At 41.9% G+C, this 24,281-nt stretch overlaps 1 protein-coding gene across 1 annotated transcript; it reads left to right on the top strand.

Moving 5' to 3' along the window:
• The first annotated feature begins 273 nt into the window (after window positions 1-273).
• Window positions 274-24,255, top strand: LOC126390687 (protein FAM83B-like). Its single transcript, XM_050045103.1, has 5 exons — window positions 274-422; window positions 660-1,156; window positions 10,001-10,165; window positions 16,969-17,093; window positions 18,770-24,255. The coding sequence occupies exons 2-5, from the start codon at window positions 710-712 to the stop codon at window positions 20,904-20,906; spliced, it is 2,874 nt and encodes a 957-aa protein (XP_049901060.1). The 5' UTR covers window positions 274-422; window positions 660-709; the 3' UTR covers window positions 20,907-24,255.
• Window positions 24,256-24,281: the final 26 nt, after the last annotated feature.

Below are 24,281 nucleotides of genomic sequence, written 5' to 3'. Positions count from 1 at the left end.
ACGCTCAATGCCAACATTTTCCTCTGGTGACTGGACTGTTTGAATGGTGTGTGGTGGAGGTAATATGACTCCTGCTGCAGCGCTGAATAAAGTAAAAACGTGCACATATTGTGTTGTATCCAGGCTCAAATGAAGCAGCTGACAGCTGAATAGGTAAACAAACCTGCTCCTGCTCTGGAACCCAGGTGAGCTGAGATGGGCGGGGCTTGTTAACAGAATGTGAGCTGTCAGTGGAGCCAACAGGGCAGGTACAACAAGCTATTCCTTTGAATAGACACATCAGATCCACACCTTAGGGCTGCTGCTGGTTCATGCAGCAGAGTACAGACGCCGAGGCTGACTGGAGGGTTTCACTTTGTTCTGTTTGAGCTGTTTCTTTAAGGTTCAGGACTCTGCACAGGATTTCTTTCACCAGTCATGAAGTAAGTCTGTTTAAGAGTTTTTTCATCAACGATAACTAACTGAAGAAGTCCCTGCATGCCTTGTAATGTTTACCTAGCCGACTTGTGGTGAATCACACTTGACAGACAGGTTTAACACTTCACAAGTGTAAACTGCTTTTTCTCTCTCAATGAGCTCTCTGGTGTCTCTCTCTTCGTTTAATTTAGTGTCTTGTTTAAACAGCATGATTAACAGTCACACAACTTGTCACACTGAAGGTAAACAAGAGGCTTGTTGCGCATAGAGACGCAAAGGGGATCCAGCATCCATGGAGTCCAATCTGTCCTGCCTGTCTTCACTGAAAGAGGACGACTTTCTGCTTTACATCCAGCCACATTACAAAGAAACCTACCGCCTGGCCATTTATGCCCTCCTGTGCGGAGGCAAAGAGGCCTACGAGGAGTTCCTCCGAGCCGAGCAGATCAGCCACTTTCTGTCAGAGCAGGAGATCCTGTTCATTTTGGAAAATGCAGAGTTACCGGTTGTGGAGAATGACGACGACTGCTCTGAGGGGAAACGGCCCACAGGTGAAGCCAGCCCCTCTACCTACTTCCCAACCGAGTCAGATGAGGAGGTGCCGGACTTGGACCTGGGCTGGCCGGAGGTCTCGCTGGAGAGCGTGGACACCAACATCAGCCTGCTGTTCCACCCCCCCAGACAGAACACACCGACCATTAAAGAAGTGATTCGTAAACAGATACAGGAGGCGAGGCAGGTGAGAACATGATGCTGTTGAATACATGAAAAGGTGAAGTCAGGGTCATCTTGTTTGTCATGGAGGATACATGTGAAGGGAGTCATCTTCTTGTTTTTGGTGCACATATATTTAACACTGCACACTGACAAATGCAGCACAAAGACAATAGCACTTAATCTGCAGAACAAACACACAATGAAAGGCGTTGCTTTCCACAGGAGAAAATACACATCACACTACATATTTCTCTGCAAACGCACCACACCGTAGGTACATCAGTACTCTGATCCTTCTTTAAAGGGCCAGTGTGTAGGGTTTAGTGGGATATATTGATAAAAATGGAATATAACTATGTTTTCATTAGTGTATAATCACCTGAAAATAAGAATCCTTGTGTTTTTGTTACCTTAGAATGAGCAATTTATATCTACAAAAGGAGTGGGTCATCGTTCACGTCTGTCCTTGTCTCGTCTGCCATGTTGCACTGCCGTGTTTCTACAGTAGCCCTGAACAGACAAACCAAACGCTGACTCTACACTGGGACATTTGTGTTATATGTTACCTGAAGGCCACTGTGGGTTCTCATATGCACAGGGGGGTATTCAGTTGGTTGCAATCTGCAATCTAACCGCTACATACCACTAAATCCTACACACTGCTGCTTAAAGTAAAAGTAGAAATGCCACAGTCTAAAACCCTCCCTTACAATTAAAAGTTCTGAATTCAATAGGATACTTAAAGGAAAACTACGCCCATTTTTTTAAAATTCATACATGTTATTCCTGTGTTCTAAGACAGTCTAAAAATGTTAGTTAACATGAACAACTCTCTCCCAAATCTTAAAACTAGAGGGCTAAAACTAAAACTTGTGATGTGACGGTATAAAGTCTGGAGCTGCTCCATAGACAGTAGCCCTTTTTAGAAGGAATTGTGCAGATTTGCAGGAAAGCCCAATCAGTCTTTTTTCAGCATTGGCAGTGTAAAAACAAAATCAGGGAGTGCAGCAAAATGCCGCCTACCTACTTTTGTTTATACAGAATGTGCCTTTTTCGGGGCAATGGGGGGCGTGAGCAAGTAACAAAACGTGTAGCTCAGCGTGTGACGTAAACAGTGACGTGGGAGGGAAGCCGCGGCTGGTCAGTCCTTCGGCGATTCTCTCGTAAGTCGGCCCGTTCTTCACCGTCCCCGTCATCTGACGGTTAATGGCCTCTTCGTTTGCGAGGACAAGGAGGGCGCGCAATTCCTTGTCTCCCCAGTTGCTCATCTTTACAGTGTCTGTCAGGTTTGTGTTTCCCTCTTGCTACTAGCTGCTCGCTAATTCCTGCTATCAGCTGTTTCCTGTTTATCCACCGCCAGTGGCTCGCACGTGTGGCGTCATCAACAGCTCCTCCCACAAGTCTTCAACAGCCCCTCCTGTTGCGGAAGGCCGCCTTGGTCTTTTTAAACTTAAAAGGTTCTGCCAATATGTCTACCCTACGAGGTGGAAAATTGGGCACCTCAGATCAACTCGCCAATCCGCCTCTGTGTGTCTAAACGCTCGCAGCTTGCCGGCAAAACGGCCCAACATTGGCAGAAAATCTGGCAGTGTAAAAGGGGCTAATGAATTGGGAAATATGTTCTAGATGACACTAAGAGCACTGAGGAAAACGTTATATAGGTATATTTTCTGTTTCAGATCTGAGCGGATGGAAGAAAACATATCGGAATTCTTAATTCAGGTGGTGTTTCCCTTAATGCCCAGTTCAGACCAAAGATTCACGACAAGACGAGTCGAAACAGGCAACTCCTTGCAATGCGCTGTTCTGCAACTTTCTAAAAACCAAGTAGTTCACAACAATACAACTATATGAGATGGTGAATCATCTCTGTGCAACAACTCTGTACTTTTGAGCATCAAACACTAACTTTCCTGCATTCTGGTGAATTTTTCGGCATCTATTTATGGTAGAAACGTCTTCAATGCAATCAAAATAAAAGTCCTTGGCTACTTTTATGCACATGTTCTAAATATTGAGGGCAGGGGCGTAAAATAAAGCCATTTGCTATATATGCCCTTGAAAAAGGCAAATCCATCTTAGTCATGTTTGTTTTGTAAAATAGTCACTAGATCTATAACAAAATTATATGTTTATCACAAATAAACTATAATTATCTTGTAAAATTGTAAAAAAAAAAATTAAAAATGTCTCATTTCCGTAGGTATTTTTGTCAAATATTGATAAGCAATGATGATTGATGGGTGATATAAGATGTACATTGAAGTTATCCAATGTTAAGTCTCTGATCACGTGACGAGACAATATGTGCACAATTGTATGCACTAGGACCATCTTATTGGCGTGCACTGGGGCCCATCGCAATTACCTTACGCCACTGATTGACGGGAATGTTTCTCCTGTGTCCTCCCTGAAATTTATGCCTACGGTTGCTATGGCAGAATTTTCACCTCAGAAAAAAAGTAGCACAGAAACATCTCAAACTGCTGCTGCAGAGCAGTTCACTCCTCCAGGCCTGTAGCTGCCACCAATGACAGCCTACATATTTTCTCTGGGGACTGTTTTAAGGCCTTCATGATGACAATTCAAATGGCAGCAGTTTATTTTAAGAGTCTGTAATTTCCTATTTTTTTCCAGGAAGGAATTATGTCATCTTATAATTGTTCTGAGGCAATTAAGTTTACAACGAGGAGGAAACATGCAGAAACACATCATAAAATAAAAGGAGAAGATGCACTCTATCTGACTCAGTGATCATGTAAGAGCCTGTGGAGCTCACCAGCAGACATGTGTTAGACCACACATGTTTGAACGCAGCCTGCCGCTCATCTGTAGGTCAGACCTGCTCTGTCCTGCCGCCGCTCACTCATCGTGATAAGATGATTATCACTTTGCTAATCTAGGAGCTGATGATTCGGTTTGCTGGTTCTAACTGGTAAATCTGTAAAAAATGAACCCAACAACTGGTTTAAAGCTAAAACAGCTTGTTGTGATTCAGTGACAACAGATAGAAATATATCAGTAACTAAAAGACAAGAATACAAACTACACGATGTGAGAGGGTGCAGCTACAATATGCAGCAAACGTCCTATAAAAGACAGGAGTTGTGACGTACCCAGCAGCATATAAAACTTTATTTTGAACCAAAAATAAAGAAATAAAAATAAAAAACAAACAAGACAAAGGTAACGGTGTCTGAAAAGGAGTAGGTAGAAGTAACACTTATATGTCCCTACCCTTTTCTATATATAACTCATATTGCATTTCAACAAATTCCCAAATTTATTTACAACTAATAAACTATCCCCAGTCTATTTACCACCCAATTAAATATGTAATAAACCACCCAGTGTCTATCTGCCAAAATATCTTTTTGTATAGTTTTTTAAATTGTTTTATATTTGTGCTTTTGCTTCATCTCATCACGCAGCCCGTTCCACATGTTCACCCCAAACACTGAAATACACAGACTCCTCTTAGTTGCATGAACACATTGTTTTTTAAAATTAAGTTTTCCTCTTAAAGTATAACCCCCCCTCCTGTCACAAAACATTTTTTGCTCTGCCTTTACCAGCTGCAATGTTAAAGTGATGAACACATTAGTGCATCAGTGATTATAATCCAGTAATAAAATGGACCATTCTTCATAATGAGTACATGGCGGATCATGAGACAATGGGCGCCTGGGCACAGCTATGCAAAAGGTGCTACCACCTCTGCTACACAGGAGCACGACACAAACTTCGTAGTGGTTTAGCCTCTTTTTGTTGCTGTTTTTTGTCTCTTTGTAGTCAATATGCATCTTTTTGTGGTTTTGTGTCTCGCCATGGTGATTTTTTTAGTGTGGCAATTTGTTTTGCATCTCTTTGTTGGAATTTTTGCGTCTCTTTGTGGTCATTCCAGACCAGTCTCCTGGTCAGTTCGCGTTTATTGGAGTGACATTTTGCAGGTGAAGGCCAGCGGTTTCCTGACACTTTGGGCCCCTGGGCCAATCCTGTAGCACTGTTTAGTCAAGTCAGGTTTATTTATAGAGTACATTTAAAAACAGCAAATGTTGACCAAAGTGCTTCACAAAGAGATAAAAAACACACAGGAATGATCAGATAAAAACAGACATAAATAGTTCATTCAGGAGAGACACGTTCTGAGAGAAAGAATATTTATTTACATGTGAATATAAGTATGAGAAATGTTAAAAGTCTTAGGCGATTAGACCTCATGTATTCCAGGAGGGTGGTTAAGACGTAGTAATAATAATAATAATAATAATAATAATAAGCTTTATTTGTATAGCACCTTTCCAAACAAAGTTACAAGGTGCTTTACAACAGCAGAATAAAAACGCAGAATCCAATAAAATGACAATAATATAAAAACATTATAAGAACATAAAAAACAATAAAACATTAGAAAATAGAAAACATTAGACATTATTAGAGTACATTATTAGATGACAACAGCAATTAAGTAAAAGCACATTTAAAAAAGTGTGTTTTTAAAAGAGATTTAAAAGAGGACAGAGATGTGGCTCGCCTGATCTCCTCCGGCAGGTCGTTCCAGAGCGACAGGGCCCTGATAGCAAAGGCCCGGTCGCCCTTGGTTTTAAATCTAGATCTTGGAATCTCTAATAGGGACCCACCGGAGGATCTCAGGCTACGCCTTGGCTCATATGGGACTAAGCCGTCTTTGATGTACTCAGGGGCCAGTCCCATCCAGGCCTTAAAAGTGATCATCTTAAAATCAATTCTAAAACGCACAGGTAGCCAGTGTAATGAAGCTAAAATCGGGGTTATGTGTATTCTTTTGTTTGAATTTGTGAGGAGTCTGGCGGCAGAATTTTGAATAAGCTGAAAAGATTAAGTTTACTTAGGCAGGAGTAGATCGAGTTACACTAATCTAAACGGGATGTGATGAATGCATGAATGACAATTTCCAGGTTCTTGGGAGACAGAAAGGACCAGATTTTGGAGATTCTGCGTAGTTGGATGAAACGAGACTGGACAGTTGTTTTAACATGCTGATTAAAGTTGAGATTACTATCAAAAATGACACCAAGATTTCTGCAGCTGGGGGTGATGCTGGTGGAGAATAAGCCAAGTTGTGGTGAGATGTGATTGTGTGTGGTGGCTGGGCCTATGATAATGACTGCGGATTTATCTGGGTTCAGTTGAAGGAAATTATTAGACAGCCAGATTTGTACTTCATTTAGGCGTACCTGGAGAGTGTTTAGTTGCTGGTTGATGGTAGGGTCGAAAGAGAAATAAAGCTGTGTGTCATCTGCGTAAAAATGGAAACTAACTAACTAGTAGACGACGGTGGTGGTGGTGGTGGTGGTGATGAGATGAAGAGGGAGATGAGGATCTGGATGTGAAGAGGAGTGGGCTTTTGATGAGCTCATCCTGGGCTCTGGATTAGGTGACTGGAGGTGAATGGTGTTGAGGATGATGCCATGATTCCACCTCAAATAACAGCTGACAGGAGCAGAGAGGAGAACAGATTAAATGTTTGGCAGCAGCAACACGAATGGCTGACGGAGATCATGGCAAAGTTTGATTGGCTAACAGTCAATCAAACTATAGTCAGCTGATTGGTGGAAGTGGTGAGAGTGGGATGGAGAGAGAATTGTGAATGGATATAGCATGAAGAAAGTTTTCCTGATTGAACTGAGCTTCATTTGAGTGACATTTTGCATTCTGTAGGGCAAATGGACCTGCACTTGTATCGCACTTTTCTAGTCTTCCGACCACTCAAAGCACTTTTACACTACGAGTCACCAATTCACACACACATTCACACACTGGTGGCCGAGGCTACCATACATGGTGCCAACTGCTACTCAGCAACCATTCACACATTTACACACCGATAAAATAAGCCATCAGGAGCAATTTAGGGTTCAGTGTCATACCAAAGGACACCTCGACATGCGGACTAGAGGAGCCACGGATCAAATCGCCAATCTTCTGCTTAGTGGATGACCTGCTCTACCTCCTGAGACGCAGTCATAGAGCTGAATGAGATGGATAAAAACAAATATTGCGATATTTTTGACCATACATTATATCTCAATATCAACATCCGTAACTTTATGTGAAGTATGTAACGTGACAACACCATTTGTGAGACACTAATTCATTAGATATCATACAAACTGTTACATGAGGATACGTTGTGAGACAATATTGTAGGGTGGACGATTGGTTCGTTCACAAAATATTTCCACTATAAAATTTTTTTAAAAAATAATCATCAGAAATGTGGGTACAATAGAACAACTAGAACAGTTTGGTAAGTTAAAAAATTACAGCACTGTGATGCAGCCTTTAACACCAGGAGAAGACAACACTTACAATATTACAATATCCAAAATCTAAGTCAGTATAGAGTCTCATTCCATAAATAATATTTGGAGAGGACCCGGCCCCAGTTTTTTGGACAGCATATTTTGGCAAAATAATAAATATTCATCTGTTGTAACGATTACAAAAAACTGAGCAGCAACCGTCAGCTGGTGCAGAAAACCTGTATCCAGCAGCTACTAAAGTTACAACAATGACTCTTAGCTGGCAGAACACTGACTCGCAGAAAAAGAACTGAGCACCTGAGGCCAATTATTAGTCATTACTCCTTTTACGAGAATAAATGACCAAACATGTTGCCACAGCTCGAGGTACATACGTCTTAACATTTAAACTATATTACTCTACACTCTGCTCAGCTTCACAAAGGCAAAAAAAAGTGAATTCGCCAACTGTGAAATGACTTCCTCATCGAAAAGGTTCCAATGAAGGCTATGTTTCGCCTTCAGACACATGGTATTAACCAGCCAACGTGTCTCAACTTGAATGTTCTCGATGTTCAGCTCCACACGTTGCGACGACGACCGGCTCGCTGTCTCCTGAGCTGAAACTAATAATTCACCATTTACAGCGGGGCGTGTGTGTATGTGTGTGTGTGAGTGTGTGTGTGTGTCATTGTGAGTGTGCAGGAAATGGACTTGTATTCCTCAGATATCCACCAACTGAAAATGACTGATGAAATGCACACGGTGTAGCTGCTGCATGTGCCACTGTTCAGTGTAACAGTTTGTAAAATCCAGTCTGATCATCAAAACACCATAAATCAGTTTTTCAGTTGTGCTTTTGTTTCCTCAGAGAACCACTCCTCATATTTCACAGAACATCTATCTGATACAACATGTCCTGTGTTAATAATTTACCTCATAAAGACGTAGAAAGAAAGACAAAAAAAAGGGTGGGTTAACAATTTACGTAAAAAAAAAGTAAGCCTCACTGTTCGTCTGAAGATCCCACAGCACCAGAATGCTTTTTCACAATGTCTTAAATCCTGAAATCAAGACTTTAAATCTTGAAAAAGGGACATTTTAAATGTTAAAATCCATTTTACGGGATTATATTTGCAATATGTGTTTTAGTTTTGTGCATGCATTCAAATAACTTCATACATCCAGATTCATTCTCCATGTGGCCAGTAGAAGTTGAGGTGAAGAATTTGTCAAGACAGGAAAACATTTATTCATTTATCTATTTATTACAAATGTATTTTAACTTGGTAGAACTTCTGCATGATCAACCAAATCACCAGAATAAATGTTGGCATGTACGTTTCTGCGAACCCTGTAGCCTAACGTTTGTATGTCAATACGAGCAGATACATTGAAACTTTATGTTTCTTTACGTTTCAACAATGCTGTGGTTAACATGTGGTTGAGTTTAGGCACAAAAATTACTTGGTTATGATTAGGAAAAGATCACGCTTTAGCTTAAAATACCCAGTCCCAACTGGAAAAGGGTTTATTTCAGGGTAAGAGTCACTTTTCATGACACTATGCCAGCAGAAATGCAGCAATAACTTGGTAAAAAATAACTTCACATCACTATCTCTGCAAGAAATGCAGCAACACAAGGGCGTTAATATAAGCCCTTTTTAGATGGGAATTGTGCAAATTTGGAAATTTGAAAATTGGGCACCTCGGATCAACTCGCCAATCCGGCTCTGTGTGTGTAAACGCTCGCAGCTTGCCGGCAAAACAGCCCAACATTCGCTGAAAATCTGGCAGTGTAAAAGGGGCTATAGACAGTGCAGGCAGTGCAGTTGCACCAGGGCCCATGGGGTGGAGGGGCCTGTACAGAGAGTGGTTGGAGGGCCCGCTCTCTCTCTAGCAGAGAACGGGCCCTTGTGAGTGATTCAACTTGCCACCTCAGAAATACACCTGTGTTCAAAGGAGAACATGTTAAAATACTAATTCTGTTATCTGCTATATCTGCCCTCGAGAAGGCAAACCCATCTGCGTCACTGTTTCTATTTTCATTTGTGAAACAGTCAGTGGCAACCTACAACTATATAAACTATATATAAACTATTTAACAGATCCATTTAATGAATAATTTCATATTTCATTTGGTATTTTTGTCAGTGATGGTTGGTAGTCTGTATGTTGATGTTGTCCAACGTCAAGTCTGTTTTTGATCCTTTTGATCTTTATGTGACGATACTATAAAAGATATGGTGGATGTTTTGACGCAAAATTCATCACATCCGGTGTATGCCTGTAAAAAACAACCACTTTTTCTGGCACTATTTTCAGTGGAAACTCAGCAATGGGCTGCTACCACATGTGGTAGCTAATTAAAGTCACTGTATAAACAGTGATGACTCCCTACAAAACAACTGGTTTTTTGTTTGTTGGTTTCAAACAGAGGTCTGCAGAGCTCGGTCTCACTCAGTAGTCTGACTTGCGGCGTCAGAAACCAACAGAAAAAGGCGTCCTTAAATGTCTTTAAAAGTCCTGACTTTGACTCCTCAAACGTGTGACATCTTTCCAAATGTTTGCTATGTCTCCAGGTTATTGCCATAGCGATGGACGTGTTCACTGACGTCGATATTTTCAAAGAGATCATCACTGCAACGCTGAGAGGAGTGATTGTCTACATCCTCCTGGATCATTCCCAGTTCAAGGGCTTCCTCACCATGTCACGCAGAGTGGGCGTCAACATCCAAGACTTTAAGGTGAGAATATTCACAGCTGTCAAAGAGAGGAGGTTGTATAACCATTTCAAATACTGGGGTCTTTTCTAGGGTGTTGGTAGTTACTGCAGCTCTCTTCAAGCCTTAATCTATTTTAATGAAACATACTTTATATTCAAGAAGTCACAAATTAGGAGACATGAAATGACACCAAAATGTGTCTTTGAAATTTGTTATGTCAGGTGAGATTTTGAAGGATCTCAGTCTCCCTAGAGCTAAAAAAAAATCTGTTGGAAGTGCATCTTAAAGTCTTACTACAACATATATTTCATGTCATGGACACCAGTTATTTGTAATTTATTTAGGACTACATGACAGCATCACAATGCATCTGTGTTGTGTGTGAAACTCATGAAAATGTTTCAGCAGAACAAAAAGAAAAACCCTCCAAAATAAAAGGCTCTTCTGGTAATGTAGTAGTTGTAGTAGTAGAACATATTTTTTTTGCAACTGTGTTTCTGCATCTGCATCATCATGGCCTTCACACATTACTGTCCACCCAGCGGTTTCAACATTAGACTGCTTTCTGTTCCAAGTTTGTTCCTCAATTTCATGTACAGCAACATGTTGTTTCAAAACAATGTTTATCTGGAAAAATTGTGGAAAACCAGGCAAAAAGGAATTTTTTTTGAGGATGTTTGGAGCATCTTGGAGCTCCTGTGAGAGGGCATTTTTGGTTCAAACCACAGTTTGAGCCTGAAAAGTTAGAAATGTCAGCATCTTAAGTATAGTCATTCAATCCTGTAATAAACAAATACAGATGTAGAATCACCTTAGCCTTTAAAGAACCATAATCCGCTCTTGATCTTCACCCACACTCCCTCATATAAAATCTCTTTAATATCTGATTTTAAAAGTAACCCATGGAGTTTTTTTCAGCTATTAGCGCTAGGGATTCATGTTTTTATGAGTGGGTCCCCATGTTGTTTGTTCTCATGCGTGTGAATGGGGACCCACATGCACGCGCACATGGGTGACATTCTTGCCAATGGTCTTACACTATTTCACTGATCTACAAATGGGGGTAAAGCAGCAAGATGTGCAGCAATGCACCAAAAAAAAGGCAGTGAAGAGAACTGCTAGCAAGTATGAATGGACATAAGCAATGTGTAATTTACATTATTTCAAAAATGGGCTTTGCAAATTATTTTAATGTGGAAAAAATTGCATTCGGTCTACATATCATCATACAACAGTTCATATGATATGCAACAAATTTATGCCCCATGAATGACATTGCATACTTCATGTAAAGTTACTGTGGTGAGGTTTAGGAAAAGAAACAACAAAAGAACAACCTGGAAAGAAGCTCTGACCAGTTGTCAAATAGAGTGTGAGACTGATCGGCGGACCGCTGTGCCAGACCATCATGGTGAAGAGGGAGCTGAGCCAGAAGGCAAAGCTTTCAATGTACTGGTCTATCCACATCCCAGCCCTCACCTATGATCATGAACTCTGGGTAATGAACAAAAGAATATCGTGGATACGAGAGGCTGACATGAGTTTCCTATATGGGGTGTCTTGGCTCAGCCTTATAGGGGGAGGAGCTCGGACATCCGGAGGGAGCTCAGAGTAGAGCCGCTGCTCCTTCACATTGAAAGGGGTCAGTTGAGGTGGTTCGGGCATCTGATCAGGATCCTCCTGGGCGCGTCCTGTTGGAGCTGTTCCGGGCACGTCCCACTGGTAGGAGGCCCCGGGGCAGACCCAGAACATGCTAGAGGGATTACATATCTCATCTGGCCTGGATACACCTCGGGGTCCCCCAGGAGGAGCTGGAAAGCGTTGCTGGGGAGAGGGAGGTCTGGGGTGCTTTGCTTGGCCTGCTGCTCCCACGACCCGGCCTCGGTTGAGCAGCTGAAAATGGATAAATGGATGTAACATGGGGATGACGAATGACTCAAAGTTCACACAGTTCTGAACAGTGGTCTCCAAGGGAAAGTCCTGTGTTTTGTGACCTATCAACCACCCCAATCTCCCTCCTTACGAGACCACTTACTTCTTTATTCTCTACTCCCGTCAGTGCATTGGTCACCGATCCCAGCCTTCCAAAATTCATGGGTTAATACGAATTACTGACTCGTGATTACATGTGATAAGTATAATTCTGATGCATTACTTTTCATAGAGAAAACATACAAACAGTGCATGAGGACAGCCTGGTTCAGTCCTTTTTTCATAGCTTTAAGGATGCACACAATGACAGTGAATGTAATCGGAAACTCCACAGGGCAACTGTAATGCTTCAGTGTTATATCCTAAATTCATTTACCATTAGATTTCCTCAGACATCCAAGTGAGAACAGGAATAGACGCAACCCTTATAGACTCCTAGAGGATCTCTCATACATGCTCAAGTTGATAAGTTTTACAAAGTCCTGTTTAGGGTATGATGTTAAAAAAATGTTTCTTATTGAATCACAGACAGAAAGATATTAGTTTTTCAAAGCCACAGTGTACCAAACACAAAAGTTGACAATGTACAACACAGTAACAAATATGATGTGATGTGGACATTTTCTGACATTTTGGGGCGGAAAAAAAAAACGATCCATCTTCCTGCTCCATCAGCTTATGTTTGTAGATTTATATTCTGCCAATGTTTCCTGCCGGAGGAAGCTTCGCCTGTGGCATGACCTTTCTTCTATTGGCAGGAGCATTAAGTGGATTAAGTCTGACATTTGCTCCACGCCCTCGTGGAAACGCTGTCATTTACCAGCATTTCCCTGCTGCGTGCGTTTCTACCTGTCATTATCATACGAGACAACTGCAGCAGCCGTAGGACAGAACTGTTAGCGTGGCTGGATTTTCCAGTTAAACAGCATCAGGACAGATTGAGCAGTCCAAACAACAAGTCGTCAGAGGGAACACAGTGACGGCTTTATGATCAAATTGCTTAGCCAGTAGCCACATCAAAATACCAGCCTCAGAGAAAGTGACGCACAGGTTTGATCTTGTTGAGTATCACAAGGAGTGTGTGTGTGTGTGTGTGTTAAAGCCGCAAGTAATGGAAATGGAAAAGACTGCTGCTCTACTTTCCTAATTTCCCACAATTACTTTGTTCATAATTTGCTTTTAAAGTGTATAAAGTCAAATCAAGTGAAGAAATATGCATCACATTTAAAATGAAAATGTTTCTTGTACTTAAAAACAGACTGTGTTATATGTTAATGAGGTCAGACAGTTCAAACCAGGATATTTTAGAGGACAAAATGACTAATTGTTCACAAACAAGCTGAAGTATGAGTCAAAAAAAAAGCCCCAAAACCACAAGAGGAGTCACCTGACATATAGACAGACTTTGCAAGAGATTTCTGAAGCTGAACATGTACTTATTATCTAAGACTGATGGACTGTGTTTGTTGGATACATTTTAAATTCTTAAAATCTAACCTAACTGGTTGGTCAGTAGGTGCAAACTCACGCTGAGCAGCCAAACATTGTTCAAACCCACAGAACTGTATTTTAAGCTCTAGTGGAGATTCCACTGTTTCCAGAGATCATACCAAATAATTCAGGTAAAATTAAATTTGGTGCAAAAGACATGGAGTTTTGTGTTTGAATGTTTTAACGTAACATAAACATGAAAAAATCTTGTTTGTATGTTTGTTTTTGTTTTGCTTTAGTTTGTTTGCATCTAGTCCCCCCCTTCCAAGTGGTGGCAGTGTCGGCAGCCAGTATCAGGCCAATTTACTGGGGCATCTGGCAACCAGGCACCGCCCTACTTATTTCCTCCAGCGTGCCAATTTTGGGCCGCTGCTGGGCCAGGTCATTTTTAATAACAGCCCAGCGATGGCAGTGTCAGCAGCCAGGATTCAAGCCAGTTTATTTAGCCCTACTATGGGTCTCAGCCAAGTCAGCCAACAGGATGCAGCCCGACTTTATTTTTCAAGCCGATGCTGGGCCGGGTCATTTTTGATAACAGCCCAATGATGGCAGCGTCACCAGATGGAATCTTGCCAGTTTATTTGGCCACATTCTGCGGCATCATTCATCAAGAATCTCAGTTGTGAAGTTGGGCAACTGGGCACGGCCCAACTTATTTCTCCCAGCGTGCAGTTTGGGTGCATGCTGGGCCAGGTCATTTTTGATAACAGTCAAGTGATGGCAGTGTGGACACCAAGGATTTGGGCCGGTTTATTTAGCCCAATTATGGGACATCATTCATCCTGAGTCCTAGCCAAGCCAGGCAACCGGACATGGCTCGACTTATTCCTTCTGGTGTGCCCAGTTTGGGCCGATGCTGGGCCAGGTCATTTTTGATAACGGCCCAGTGAGTCGCAGCCAGGAGTCAAGCCAGTTTATCTGGGCCAATTCTTGGGCGTCATTCATCCAGAGTCCTGGCCCAGTCAGGCAACCATGTAGCGTGCTGAATTTTGGCCAATGTTGGGCTAGGTCATTTTGGCTTCCTGGGTTGTCTTGTTTTGTTGTTGTGTTGTTTTCATGTGTGTCACTTGTATTGCACCTTGGTTTTTATGTTGCATTCTTGTGCAAACAAACAAACAAATAAACAGAACTGTAAACATCATAAAGCTTCAATGAGCTCTCCATCTTTTACAGCTACTATAGGGGAGATAAAAGAGGGGTAAGATTACAGTCTGTGGTTTGTAGCTTTGGGAACTGCAACAATCATCACACAATTACCTGATCATTCAAGAAACATGGAGCAACAGCTCTGCTGTTTTATACCCTTACAGCTGAGGCTGTACTTAGAATTTGGTCATTAGTTTTGAACTTGTTCTCTCATTGCCTGAAACGTTGAATAAGTTTCTATTTACAACCCGCTCGTGGCGATGGATGCAAAATCAGGAGTCAGCAGGTGTCATCTTCTGGGGCCCATGAAACTGTATAAAATTAATGCCAATCCATCCAACTGTAGTCAAGATATTAAATTCTGGATTAAAGTGTTGGATCGTTGGACAGAGTGATGGATTGACACACGGGCATAGCATCATTTCTCTGTACAATTTAATGCCTAAACCCTCTTGACATACAAGAAATAGTATACCATACTGTTAATGTCTAACTTGAAAGTATCAAACCTGTGTTCTCTCAACTGTTTTTTTTATCTCTCTAAATCGTTACACATGTTGTTAAACTACATAGCCATATCTGAAATAATAAATAAATCAGTAATATCATATTGGCAGTTACCAAACTAGTAAAACCCAACCTCAAACCAGTAAACCCACAGCTGAATTAGTTACGTGTAAATAAGCTGAAACATTTCCTGCACAGGCCTGAGAGGTTTTTAAACAGGCAGTGTCACATTCCAGATTCAGATTCTGATGCAGTACTTGTCCTTTGAAAAGCTGACGATGTGGACAGTGTTTACCAGAGTGTTTAACCTGAGTTTTCTGCTTTTGGATTCATTTTGCTAAAAACTTCCAGGCCACCTCTTTTATTTCCGTGTGGTATGAAAGTCAATCAGCTGACTTTTTAAACTTGCTTGAGTTGTGTCACAGACATTACAGTCAGCATCAAGTAAGTATAAGGCTTGCTCAGTCACAGTGTCATTGCACAGCTGGACAGTTTATAAGATCAGACTGATTGAAGAAAGTCTGCAATTAATTAGCATGCAGTGGATCACATGCCTACTTGTACCCAACTTTCTGGCTGGAAACTTTGCTGTTTTGGTTCATTCTCACAATGTCCGTGGGCTTTTTTCAGCAAAAAACAGCTCTGAAAACAGTACCAGAACGGACGCGTTACCCATCATTATGTTTTAGTCAAAGCTGCACCCACCCAGCACCTGTGATTAAACACACACAGGCTACAGTCACTTACATTAAGCTGGGTTCTTAGTTCTTGAATTACAAATCCAGTGGAGGAGATGTCACTTTCACTTGATGCCAGGATGGTGAAAACATTCTGCACAATCACTCCCAGGTTAGGAAACATCATAGCATGCTCCTTCCACTACCATAAAACCTCAAAAGGATGCTCATTGGGTGTCTTGAACTCCATGTAAGCTGCCTCCTCAAAGATTCATGCAGTTCTCCATGTTGGTGACGAATGTGACGATGGGCCAAAGGTTCGACTTGTGTCATTGACTTTCAAAATAAAAGTAATCGCAGCTTGATAATAGTTTTTTAGATGTCAAATAATACACATATACTTCACATCTTTATCATTTGTTTTATTCTGAAATATGAAAAATAGATATTTGTTCTGGGCGGCATGGTGGTGTGGTGGTTAGCACTCTCGCCTCACAGCAAGAGGGTTGCCGGTTCGATCCCGGGCGTGGGAGCCCTTCTGTGCGGAGTTTGCATGTTCTCCCCGTGTCAGCGTGGGTTCTCTCCGGGCACTCCGGCTTCCTCCCACAGTCCAAAGACATGCAGATTGGGGACTAGGTTAATTGATAACTCTAAATTGTCCGTAGGTGTGAATGTGAGCGTGAATGGTTGTTTGTCTCTATGTGTCAGCCCTGCGATAGTCTGGCGACCTGTCCAGGGTGTACCCTGCCTCTCGCCCGATGTCAGCTGGGATAGGCTCCAGCCCCCCCGCGACCCTCAAGAGGATGAAGCGGTTAGAAGATGAATGAATGAATGAGATATTTGTTCTCACCCGCTGCCCGCCTGTACCCACAAGTACCCAACCCGGTGCTGAGAAAGTTAAATAAATAGTTGAAGTGTCAATAGAAACCCTGAAAAAAATGTACTGATTTAAAAACACGCATGTACAAACAACCACTCCGTGACAATAATGACAGAAAATTCATCCTGTTTCCTTCCCTCTACCTGGCTCAGGTATCTCTAACCTGGTGACTCTCTTTGTTTCTCCATCAGAACCTACGTGTTCGGGCGGTTCAGGGTCAGCAGTATCAGTGTCAGTCTGGAGTGAAGTTCCATGGAGATCTGGAGCAAAGATTCATCCTGGTGGACTGCCAAACAGTGTTGTATGGGACATACAGGTTAGTCGATCCTACCTTCACCCTTTTTGCACATGAACACCCCAACAGTTAAATCAAAACAGGGGCCATGATTAATTATTTAATCCACCTGTCAAATGCAATTACTCAGATTCCCCGATTGAGTTTTAAGGGAATTTGGTGCCTCTCATTGTTTTGTTTTGTTTTTTTAATTAAAATCTTGGTAAACTGAGATGATACCATAATTCAGCAAGTCACATGGACCCCACCTTGTATTAACATATAATCCATTTCTGGATGTCCTATCCAGGTAAAGAAAAACACTCATGAATGCCAAGTGTAAATTCACACTGAGCCCATCTTGCACTACGATTGCCAGGTGTTCAGTCAAAACAAAGTTACCACATAAAGCCAAGATGAAATGAAAGATGCCTTTTTAATCCTCTAAGATCACATCCACACTTTTTGATTACCTGTTTATCAATATATGCCAATTTTTTTATTTTTTCTTATTTCTGCTTGATACATGCATACCTTCTTTTTTTTTTCTCAAAATGAACTTACAACAGATGTCAAACACTTCATTTTTTGGTTTATTTCCTTAGGTTTAGGCAACAAATGCACGTGGGTTTAGACAAAAAACATAATGGTTTGGCTTAAAATTCACACTTGGAACAAACACTGAGCTCCCAGGTGAAAGTCTGGAGTTTGTTTGACCCATTCACCAGCCCTCCCGCCCCCCACTATATACAGTATGATGTTATCTTTTTTTTCAAATTATAATGGTTGCCGGCCACGTTACAAACTGCCACACCTGCAACATATCACACCCCTGCAAAAGGTGCCTCTGTGCATTGGTGTGTGACGCCGATGTTCACTGACAAAGCAACAATATTTCACGAATTGTCTTGTTGCCTGTTGCCTCTAAAACTGACACACCTGGTGCATATCATACCGCCTCAATATGTGTCTCTGTGTATCGGTGTCTAACGCTGACATCACTGACAACGTGGCTGTATTTGGGAGGAGAAGTTCGGATTGAGAACAGGCTGTATTCTTGTATCAAATCACCATGTTTTTTCCTGTAAAACAAAATATGACATTTTTTTACGTAAGCTAGTACCAACCAGTTTCAAAGAATAATGATTTCCACCCATCAATCAATCTGCAACTTTTAGCCGCATACAGCTAATATTTATTAGTAAGCTAGCAAAAGTGTGCTACGCTGGTGTGTCTTGGGGTATTGCCATGTTAAACCTCATGTTCTTGTTCCCAAAGTTATGGGAACTTTGGGAACAGGACTGCTTCAGCAACTACATGTAACCAAACTCCAGCCCGAGCACACAGGTGTACACCATCAGGGCCTTTCCATGTCTGTTATGGCACACCCACTTCTCAACAATCAAATCAAAGTCTTCCCAATGTTATATCCGACCTGCCTATCCTCTTTCACCAAGAAATAGGTCACGACACTGAAGCTAGATACCCTTGACATACTGTTTTATTTGGACTTAAAAAAAAGGTACAGGTAGTAATAGTAGCTTGTCAGTAACAAGTCTCGGTCCTACCCAGCAAAAACTGATTTCAAAATAAACAACACCCACCCAATGCTGTGTGTCTAAGTCCACCAGCTGTGCTTAATTAACTGGCATACTAATATCTGATCACAATCAATATCACATGAACACTTAGTAACATGTCGCCATTTTCTTTTTCAGCTACACATGGTCGTTTGAGAAGATCAACCTCAGCATGGTTCTGGTGATCACAGGTCAGCTGGTTGCCTCTTATGACGAGGAGTTTCGGAGACTGTACGCTCGCTCCACAGTTCCTGCAGTTCTGTCTCAGGAGAAGTCATCTGTCCAGTACCTACGAGACACTGTGGCCCTGCACAGCCCAAACTCCAGCCAGCTCTCCCTGCATCAAATTCACATGAGACCCAAAGTGATGCATGGCATGAGGAGTGCTCAGGATGACAGGCTGAACAGTGCCGCCCTGATGACGAGGGGCCTGAGCATGCAGGAGAGGCTGCATCAATCTCACTGTCTTGACATGGGGAATCTGGTGCGGGGACACAGCTACGGCGGAGAACTGCAGAAGTTGAACTCCATGACTCGGCTGAGGATGGGAACCAAGGACATTGGAGTCCCCTCTCCTGAGAAGACTGGACTTAACATGAGAGGGGGCGGCGACATGCTGCTGACAAACAGGTTGTCTCAGCAGCACCTTCGACACCGGCTTCGCTATGGAGCGGACCAGAACCTCATACCATTCAACTCTGAAACATCCCTTCACAGATGGAAGATGGATGCATACTTTAATGACAGCAACGCTCCTTTAGATGCATCATGTGAGGCAATTTCCCCTGTGGCATCTCCATATAGTAGTCACACAGGCTTAAATGAGCATCAGTCGCAGCTGATTCACAGCAGGTCGAGGGACATTAAGTCCAGGATGGAGGAAATGAGGCAGAAGAGGCTCAGTCTGCAGGAATACGCCAATCTCAGGCAGAGCCAAGAGTCCCTGAGGTCTATGTTTCAGACTCTGGACAGACCAAAATTTATGTCTCCATTAAGAGGTCCTGACATGAGGCAGAGTGTGACAGAATTAGAGCCAAAAGTGCAAAACGGTTTCAGCCTGGAACCGACCAACCACAAAGACAGTGAGACAAATACAGAAGGTGACAAAAGACAGCAAACTTTCACTGACGGTCAGCGCTCTACCTCTCACTACGATGTCACAATGGCTCCGGATCGAAAGACGGCACAGACGTACGACTGGCACGAGCCTCTTTCCAGGACAACCTCAGCTGCTGATTTAGATATGAAACTCAATGATCCGTCGCTCAAGCTGGCTCATTTGCAGCCCAGCGGTCTCCAACACCCAAGGGCGATGGAGTCTCTGACTAAGATCCCTGAAGAGAGAGAGGGTTCACGTGTCAACAGTTCCGACTCAGCTGCATTCAAAGAGGCAAATGAGGATATTCAAAAAGACGAGAAACCTGTTCCAAAGGAGAACACTGTGAAACCCAACTTACCTGAAGAGTCACAGCGCCAGGATCAAACCAAAGGAAGCCCTGGTTCTGTGGGTAAGGTGACCAACAGTTCAGGCTCAGCTGCTCCAAAAGAAAGAAAGAAGTCAACATCCAGTGAGGCCCAAACTGCCCCAAAGGTCTTAAACACTTCTGCAGGATCTCATCATGCAGGGGAAGCTAAGAGTGGCCACACAGACAAAAAGCAAACACAGCACGAGGAACCACCCCTTCAAAGGAAGAATTCTTTGAGGAAGAAAGTATATTCGATGCTTACGCCAGACGAAAAGAAAGCATCCAAAAAGGAGGAGAAGTCACTCCACAGAAAGGGTTCAATGAGGTCACATGGTCAAAACCAACCAGTCAAAGCAGACCACTCGCAGGCAGCTGCGGTAGAGCAAACAACAAAGAAAGGTCAATCACTGAGCATGTCCAGGTCGCAGGGCTCTCTCGGTAGTCAAACAGAGACGGAAAAGCACAAGTCTCCATTCCCGAGATTATCTCCTCATCGTTCAAGCAAAAAAAAGACAAACCCTGCAGGAGAGCAGGACAAAGGCTCGAGGAGCACTCTGGATGACGAGGGATTGACTGTCTATCAAACCAGGAGAGAGAAAGCCTACAGTCGATTCGAATATTTGCTCAGCACTGACAGCATTCCTCTGGATAAATCGATGAAGGTGCCGAGCATGTATCCTCCAGAGAAAAGCTCTTCCCTGAACAGGAATGACTCTGGCTATCCAACGTATAACACACAAAGTGGCACTGACAATAAACTGGGGAGATTCATGCAGCGAGTAGGAACTCTTATAGGTAAAAACAAGTAGAGCTGCAGAAAGAGAAGAAGAGCGCCATGCTCAGGGAATGAAGACTAAGTCAGCGCGAAGTCATTTTATTGTTGTGTGATTTATTTAGGTTCCAACACAGAGACAAAGATACTGTGCATGCAGTATGATACATTTTTCCATCAATGAGTTAGATAATGTGGCTCTTATCAGGGAAGATATTTACCACTGATGACTAAACACAAGATGTGATTTATCAGGTGTCTGCTACTAAATCAGTGTCAATGTATGACCCTGATTGGGATGTTACAGGGAAGCAGGGTTCATATGGTAATACCGTTAAGTCAAGGTGTTTACAGATGAAGTAATAGCAGGGTGAATATGACAGTAGCGCTTGCAGATGAGTTGAGTTGTAAAAATGGTTGTGAGAATACATCTTTCCATATATTGAAAGTGTTTACTCATTTTGGAAGTTCTCTGAAAGGATAAATCTGGTGAGAGATTTTATATTTTGCCATGAAAATACCAAAACCAACAATGAATGTATCTACCAACAAGCAGTGTGTGTGTACCAAAGCCTGACATAGCCTCCTGAGACCGTGTGTCCCTATATGAGGACATCACATTTTGGGTTTACTTGATCTTATGCTTCATTCTACTTTACTCAGACCTGTTGTCCTTGATCTTGGACACTTTTTGTGCCATCTAGTGGCAGTAGGACCACAATACACTTATCCATGTACATTTATGGTTGAAACTTGTGTATTTATGATTAATAATGTTTGTAGTTTGATATGGCAACAATTAAGTGTTTGTTTGAGGACATTGGGACTTCATTATCGTTGACAGTGTTTAGTTTTTTATACCTAGCGGGTCCTACTGATCCCAAATAGCTAGGAGAAATTAAAAGTGCATACCAAACAAATGTTCAGGTCTCAGGAGGATATCTTCAGACCTGCCAACCTATTAGGACAGCAATGTACACTAGAACGATTTATCACTCTAAAGTACGCAAAAAGCTGACCAGTTGTGTAGTATTCGTGTCTAACAGCAAGAGGTAGCAGAAATACACTAATGAGCATTTAGTGTGCTGAAAAGCAAAAGAATAAGAGCTCAACCAGTTTTATCACCTGGTCTTCACCCACTACGAAAAAGTCTGTGATGATTGACATATGCGTCATGTAATTTCAAAAGACATTAGCTAAGAGCCGCAAATCAACAGCAACACTCTTGACCTTGATTATTATCTCTCCCTTTTTCCCCTTCCTCACTGCAGCTGGATGGTTCCCAAGTCAGGACTATTTTGTGAACTCCTATACAAAAGTAAACAGTCTGAAGGCTATGTGTAGAGTTGAGATTGCGATTTGAGGTAACGTTTGCCTAATGTTACATAGCTAGGTATTGCTCGCTAGGTTGCTCGTTCATCAGTCATTTAAGTTGGCAAAGTACGTTATATTGTACCTATGTCGCAGATGGTTAAACGTGACTTTTCATAGTATCAGTAATATTAATTATAGCAGCCAAACACATAATGAGAGGAGCAGATCATGGCACCCCCATGAAGAAAGAAAGTGCATCCACTGCAGAAACTCCTGGATAGTTAGTGAAAGAGTTGGCCATAGTTGGCCACAGTCAGCAATACCATTGACATCTGTCATCAAGGATCAGCAGGTAATTATTGAACACTGAATGATATGTTGATGTATTGGCACGTGTTGTGAATTTAAAGAGATAAAATACAACAAAAATGTCAATATCAGCTACATATTGAGCTACTCCACCCCGCTCTACTGAGGATTTCTGCCATGCAGGATATACTGTGTTATGCACACATGTATATGAGCTGAATGTTTTCAGCATAAGGTGGTACTCCAAGACTTTCTTCAAGGTTGGCAGGTCTGTATCTTGTTCCTCTGTGCCACAGAGCTCCATTGGGTTACATGTTCCTTCATCGCTATGAACACTCTCTGTAGATTATTTTGACTCAGTCCCACATACACCGTCCTGCTGCCACAAATACTCACCAGAGCAACAAATGTGGATTTATCTGCCGATGTCAGTAGTCCCCAGCAAAATGCACTATTTCCTCCTGTTTGAGTAACTTTTCTTAAGCACTACCCAGGTAGCCAAAATGACCCGTCCCAGAACCGTCCTGAACTCAGCATGCTGGATGAAATTAGTTGGGCCATGTCCAGTTGCCCTGCTTGGCTTAGACACAGCATTAATGACCCCCCCAGAATCAGCTGCCGACATTGCCATTACTGGGTACTGTTACCAGCTGTTGAGTATGTATTTTTTACCTGTTTTAGGAACCAATGGGCTTGTGGAGCTTTGAGAGCCACTGCCAAGGCAAGGCAGCCAGAAAGTATTGATGTCATTGTTGGTTTTTGTCTTTTTCATGGAATTAGTTAACCATGAAAAAAAAAAAAAATTCGCCAACCATATCCTTTATTGTGCATTTGTTTTGTCTAATATGTAAAATACATTTTTTCTAAAATGGCTTGATGTTGTACATTTCCCCCTCTGTATTGTCTTTTAATGATTTTGACATTCACGGCTCAGCTGTCCTCGTGCACCTGCAAGATATACATGTTAAAAGCATAATACAACCACGCTGACTAAAGGGAAATGTAGCCTTGAACCAAAGAGTTCAGTGCGAGTAATGAGGTGTCTCTTGTAACTCTTTAATGTCTTCACAGACATCACTGTCAACAGGATTCACTGGATGTACTTTCTCATGAAGAAATGCTTCCTTTGAAAACCCTTCACAGTGAAGTTAGTTGATTGTCCAGAGTAACTAGGACAGGGCTTCTGGAAAGAGGTGCTGATCTGCAGTTGAATATTTAAATGTAATTTTTCAACACACATAGCACTAGCATTCATCTTCATTGTATCAGTGTGTATCAAGTATCAAGTAAAAAAAAAAAAAAACAGAAAACTTTTTTTGAGAGACTCAAATTTTGTTCTTGAACTTGGGAACAGCAGTTTCAGAAAAAAACAATCACACCTCAAGGTCTGTTTAGTAGCTACTCTAAAGCTTTCAATCAAATCACACCAAAATTTAATATTTTTGGAGGACTTAAAGGGCTTCCTGTCCATGGCCTTGAGGTGCTAAGAATGTTAAAAAAAACACACACAGAATTCCATGACAACTGAGCAAACTATATCTGCCGAGAGAGATCATGATTGAAAGCTCCAGAACAGCAACTAATCATACTTTGAGGGGAGATCGTTTCCAAATGTTTTGTTTGTTTGTTGTGTTTTAAATTGGGTGAACTGACACTTTTTCTGTCATTCTCTGATGTGAGTAGTCCTATGTGAAAATGTAGATTATACCTACAAGTTTTTACATGTGAAATACACACTGTAAATAAAAGCATAAAATTTGTGAAAACTATGCCTACATGTGAAAACCAA

This window comes from Epinephelus moara, chromosome 5 (genome assembly GCF_006386435.1).
Source record: "Epinephelus moara isolate mb chromosome 5, YSFRI_EMoa_1.0, whole genome shotgun sequence".
Taxonomy (NCBI): Eukaryota; Metazoa; Chordata; class Actinopteri; order Perciformes; family Serranidae; genus Epinephelus; species Epinephelus moara.
Note: the sequence above shows the minus strand (reverse complement) of the source record. Positions and strands in the feature narration are given on the sequence as shown.

Excerpts from the sequence above, each read along its gene's own strand:
- LOC126390687 (XM_050045103.1), top strand. The coding sequence starts at position 710 with ATGGAGTCCAATCTGTCCTGCCTGTCTTCACTGAAAGAGGACGACTTT. Across the intron at positions 1,157-10,000 it reads AGATACAGGAGGCGAGGCAG|GTTATTGCCATAGCGATGGA; the intron begins GTGAGAACATGA and ends CTATGTCTCCAG. Across the intron at positions 17,094-18,769 it reads GTGTTGTATGGGACATACAG|CTACACATGGTCGTTTGAGA; the intron begins GTTAGTCGATCC and ends TTTCTTTTTCAG.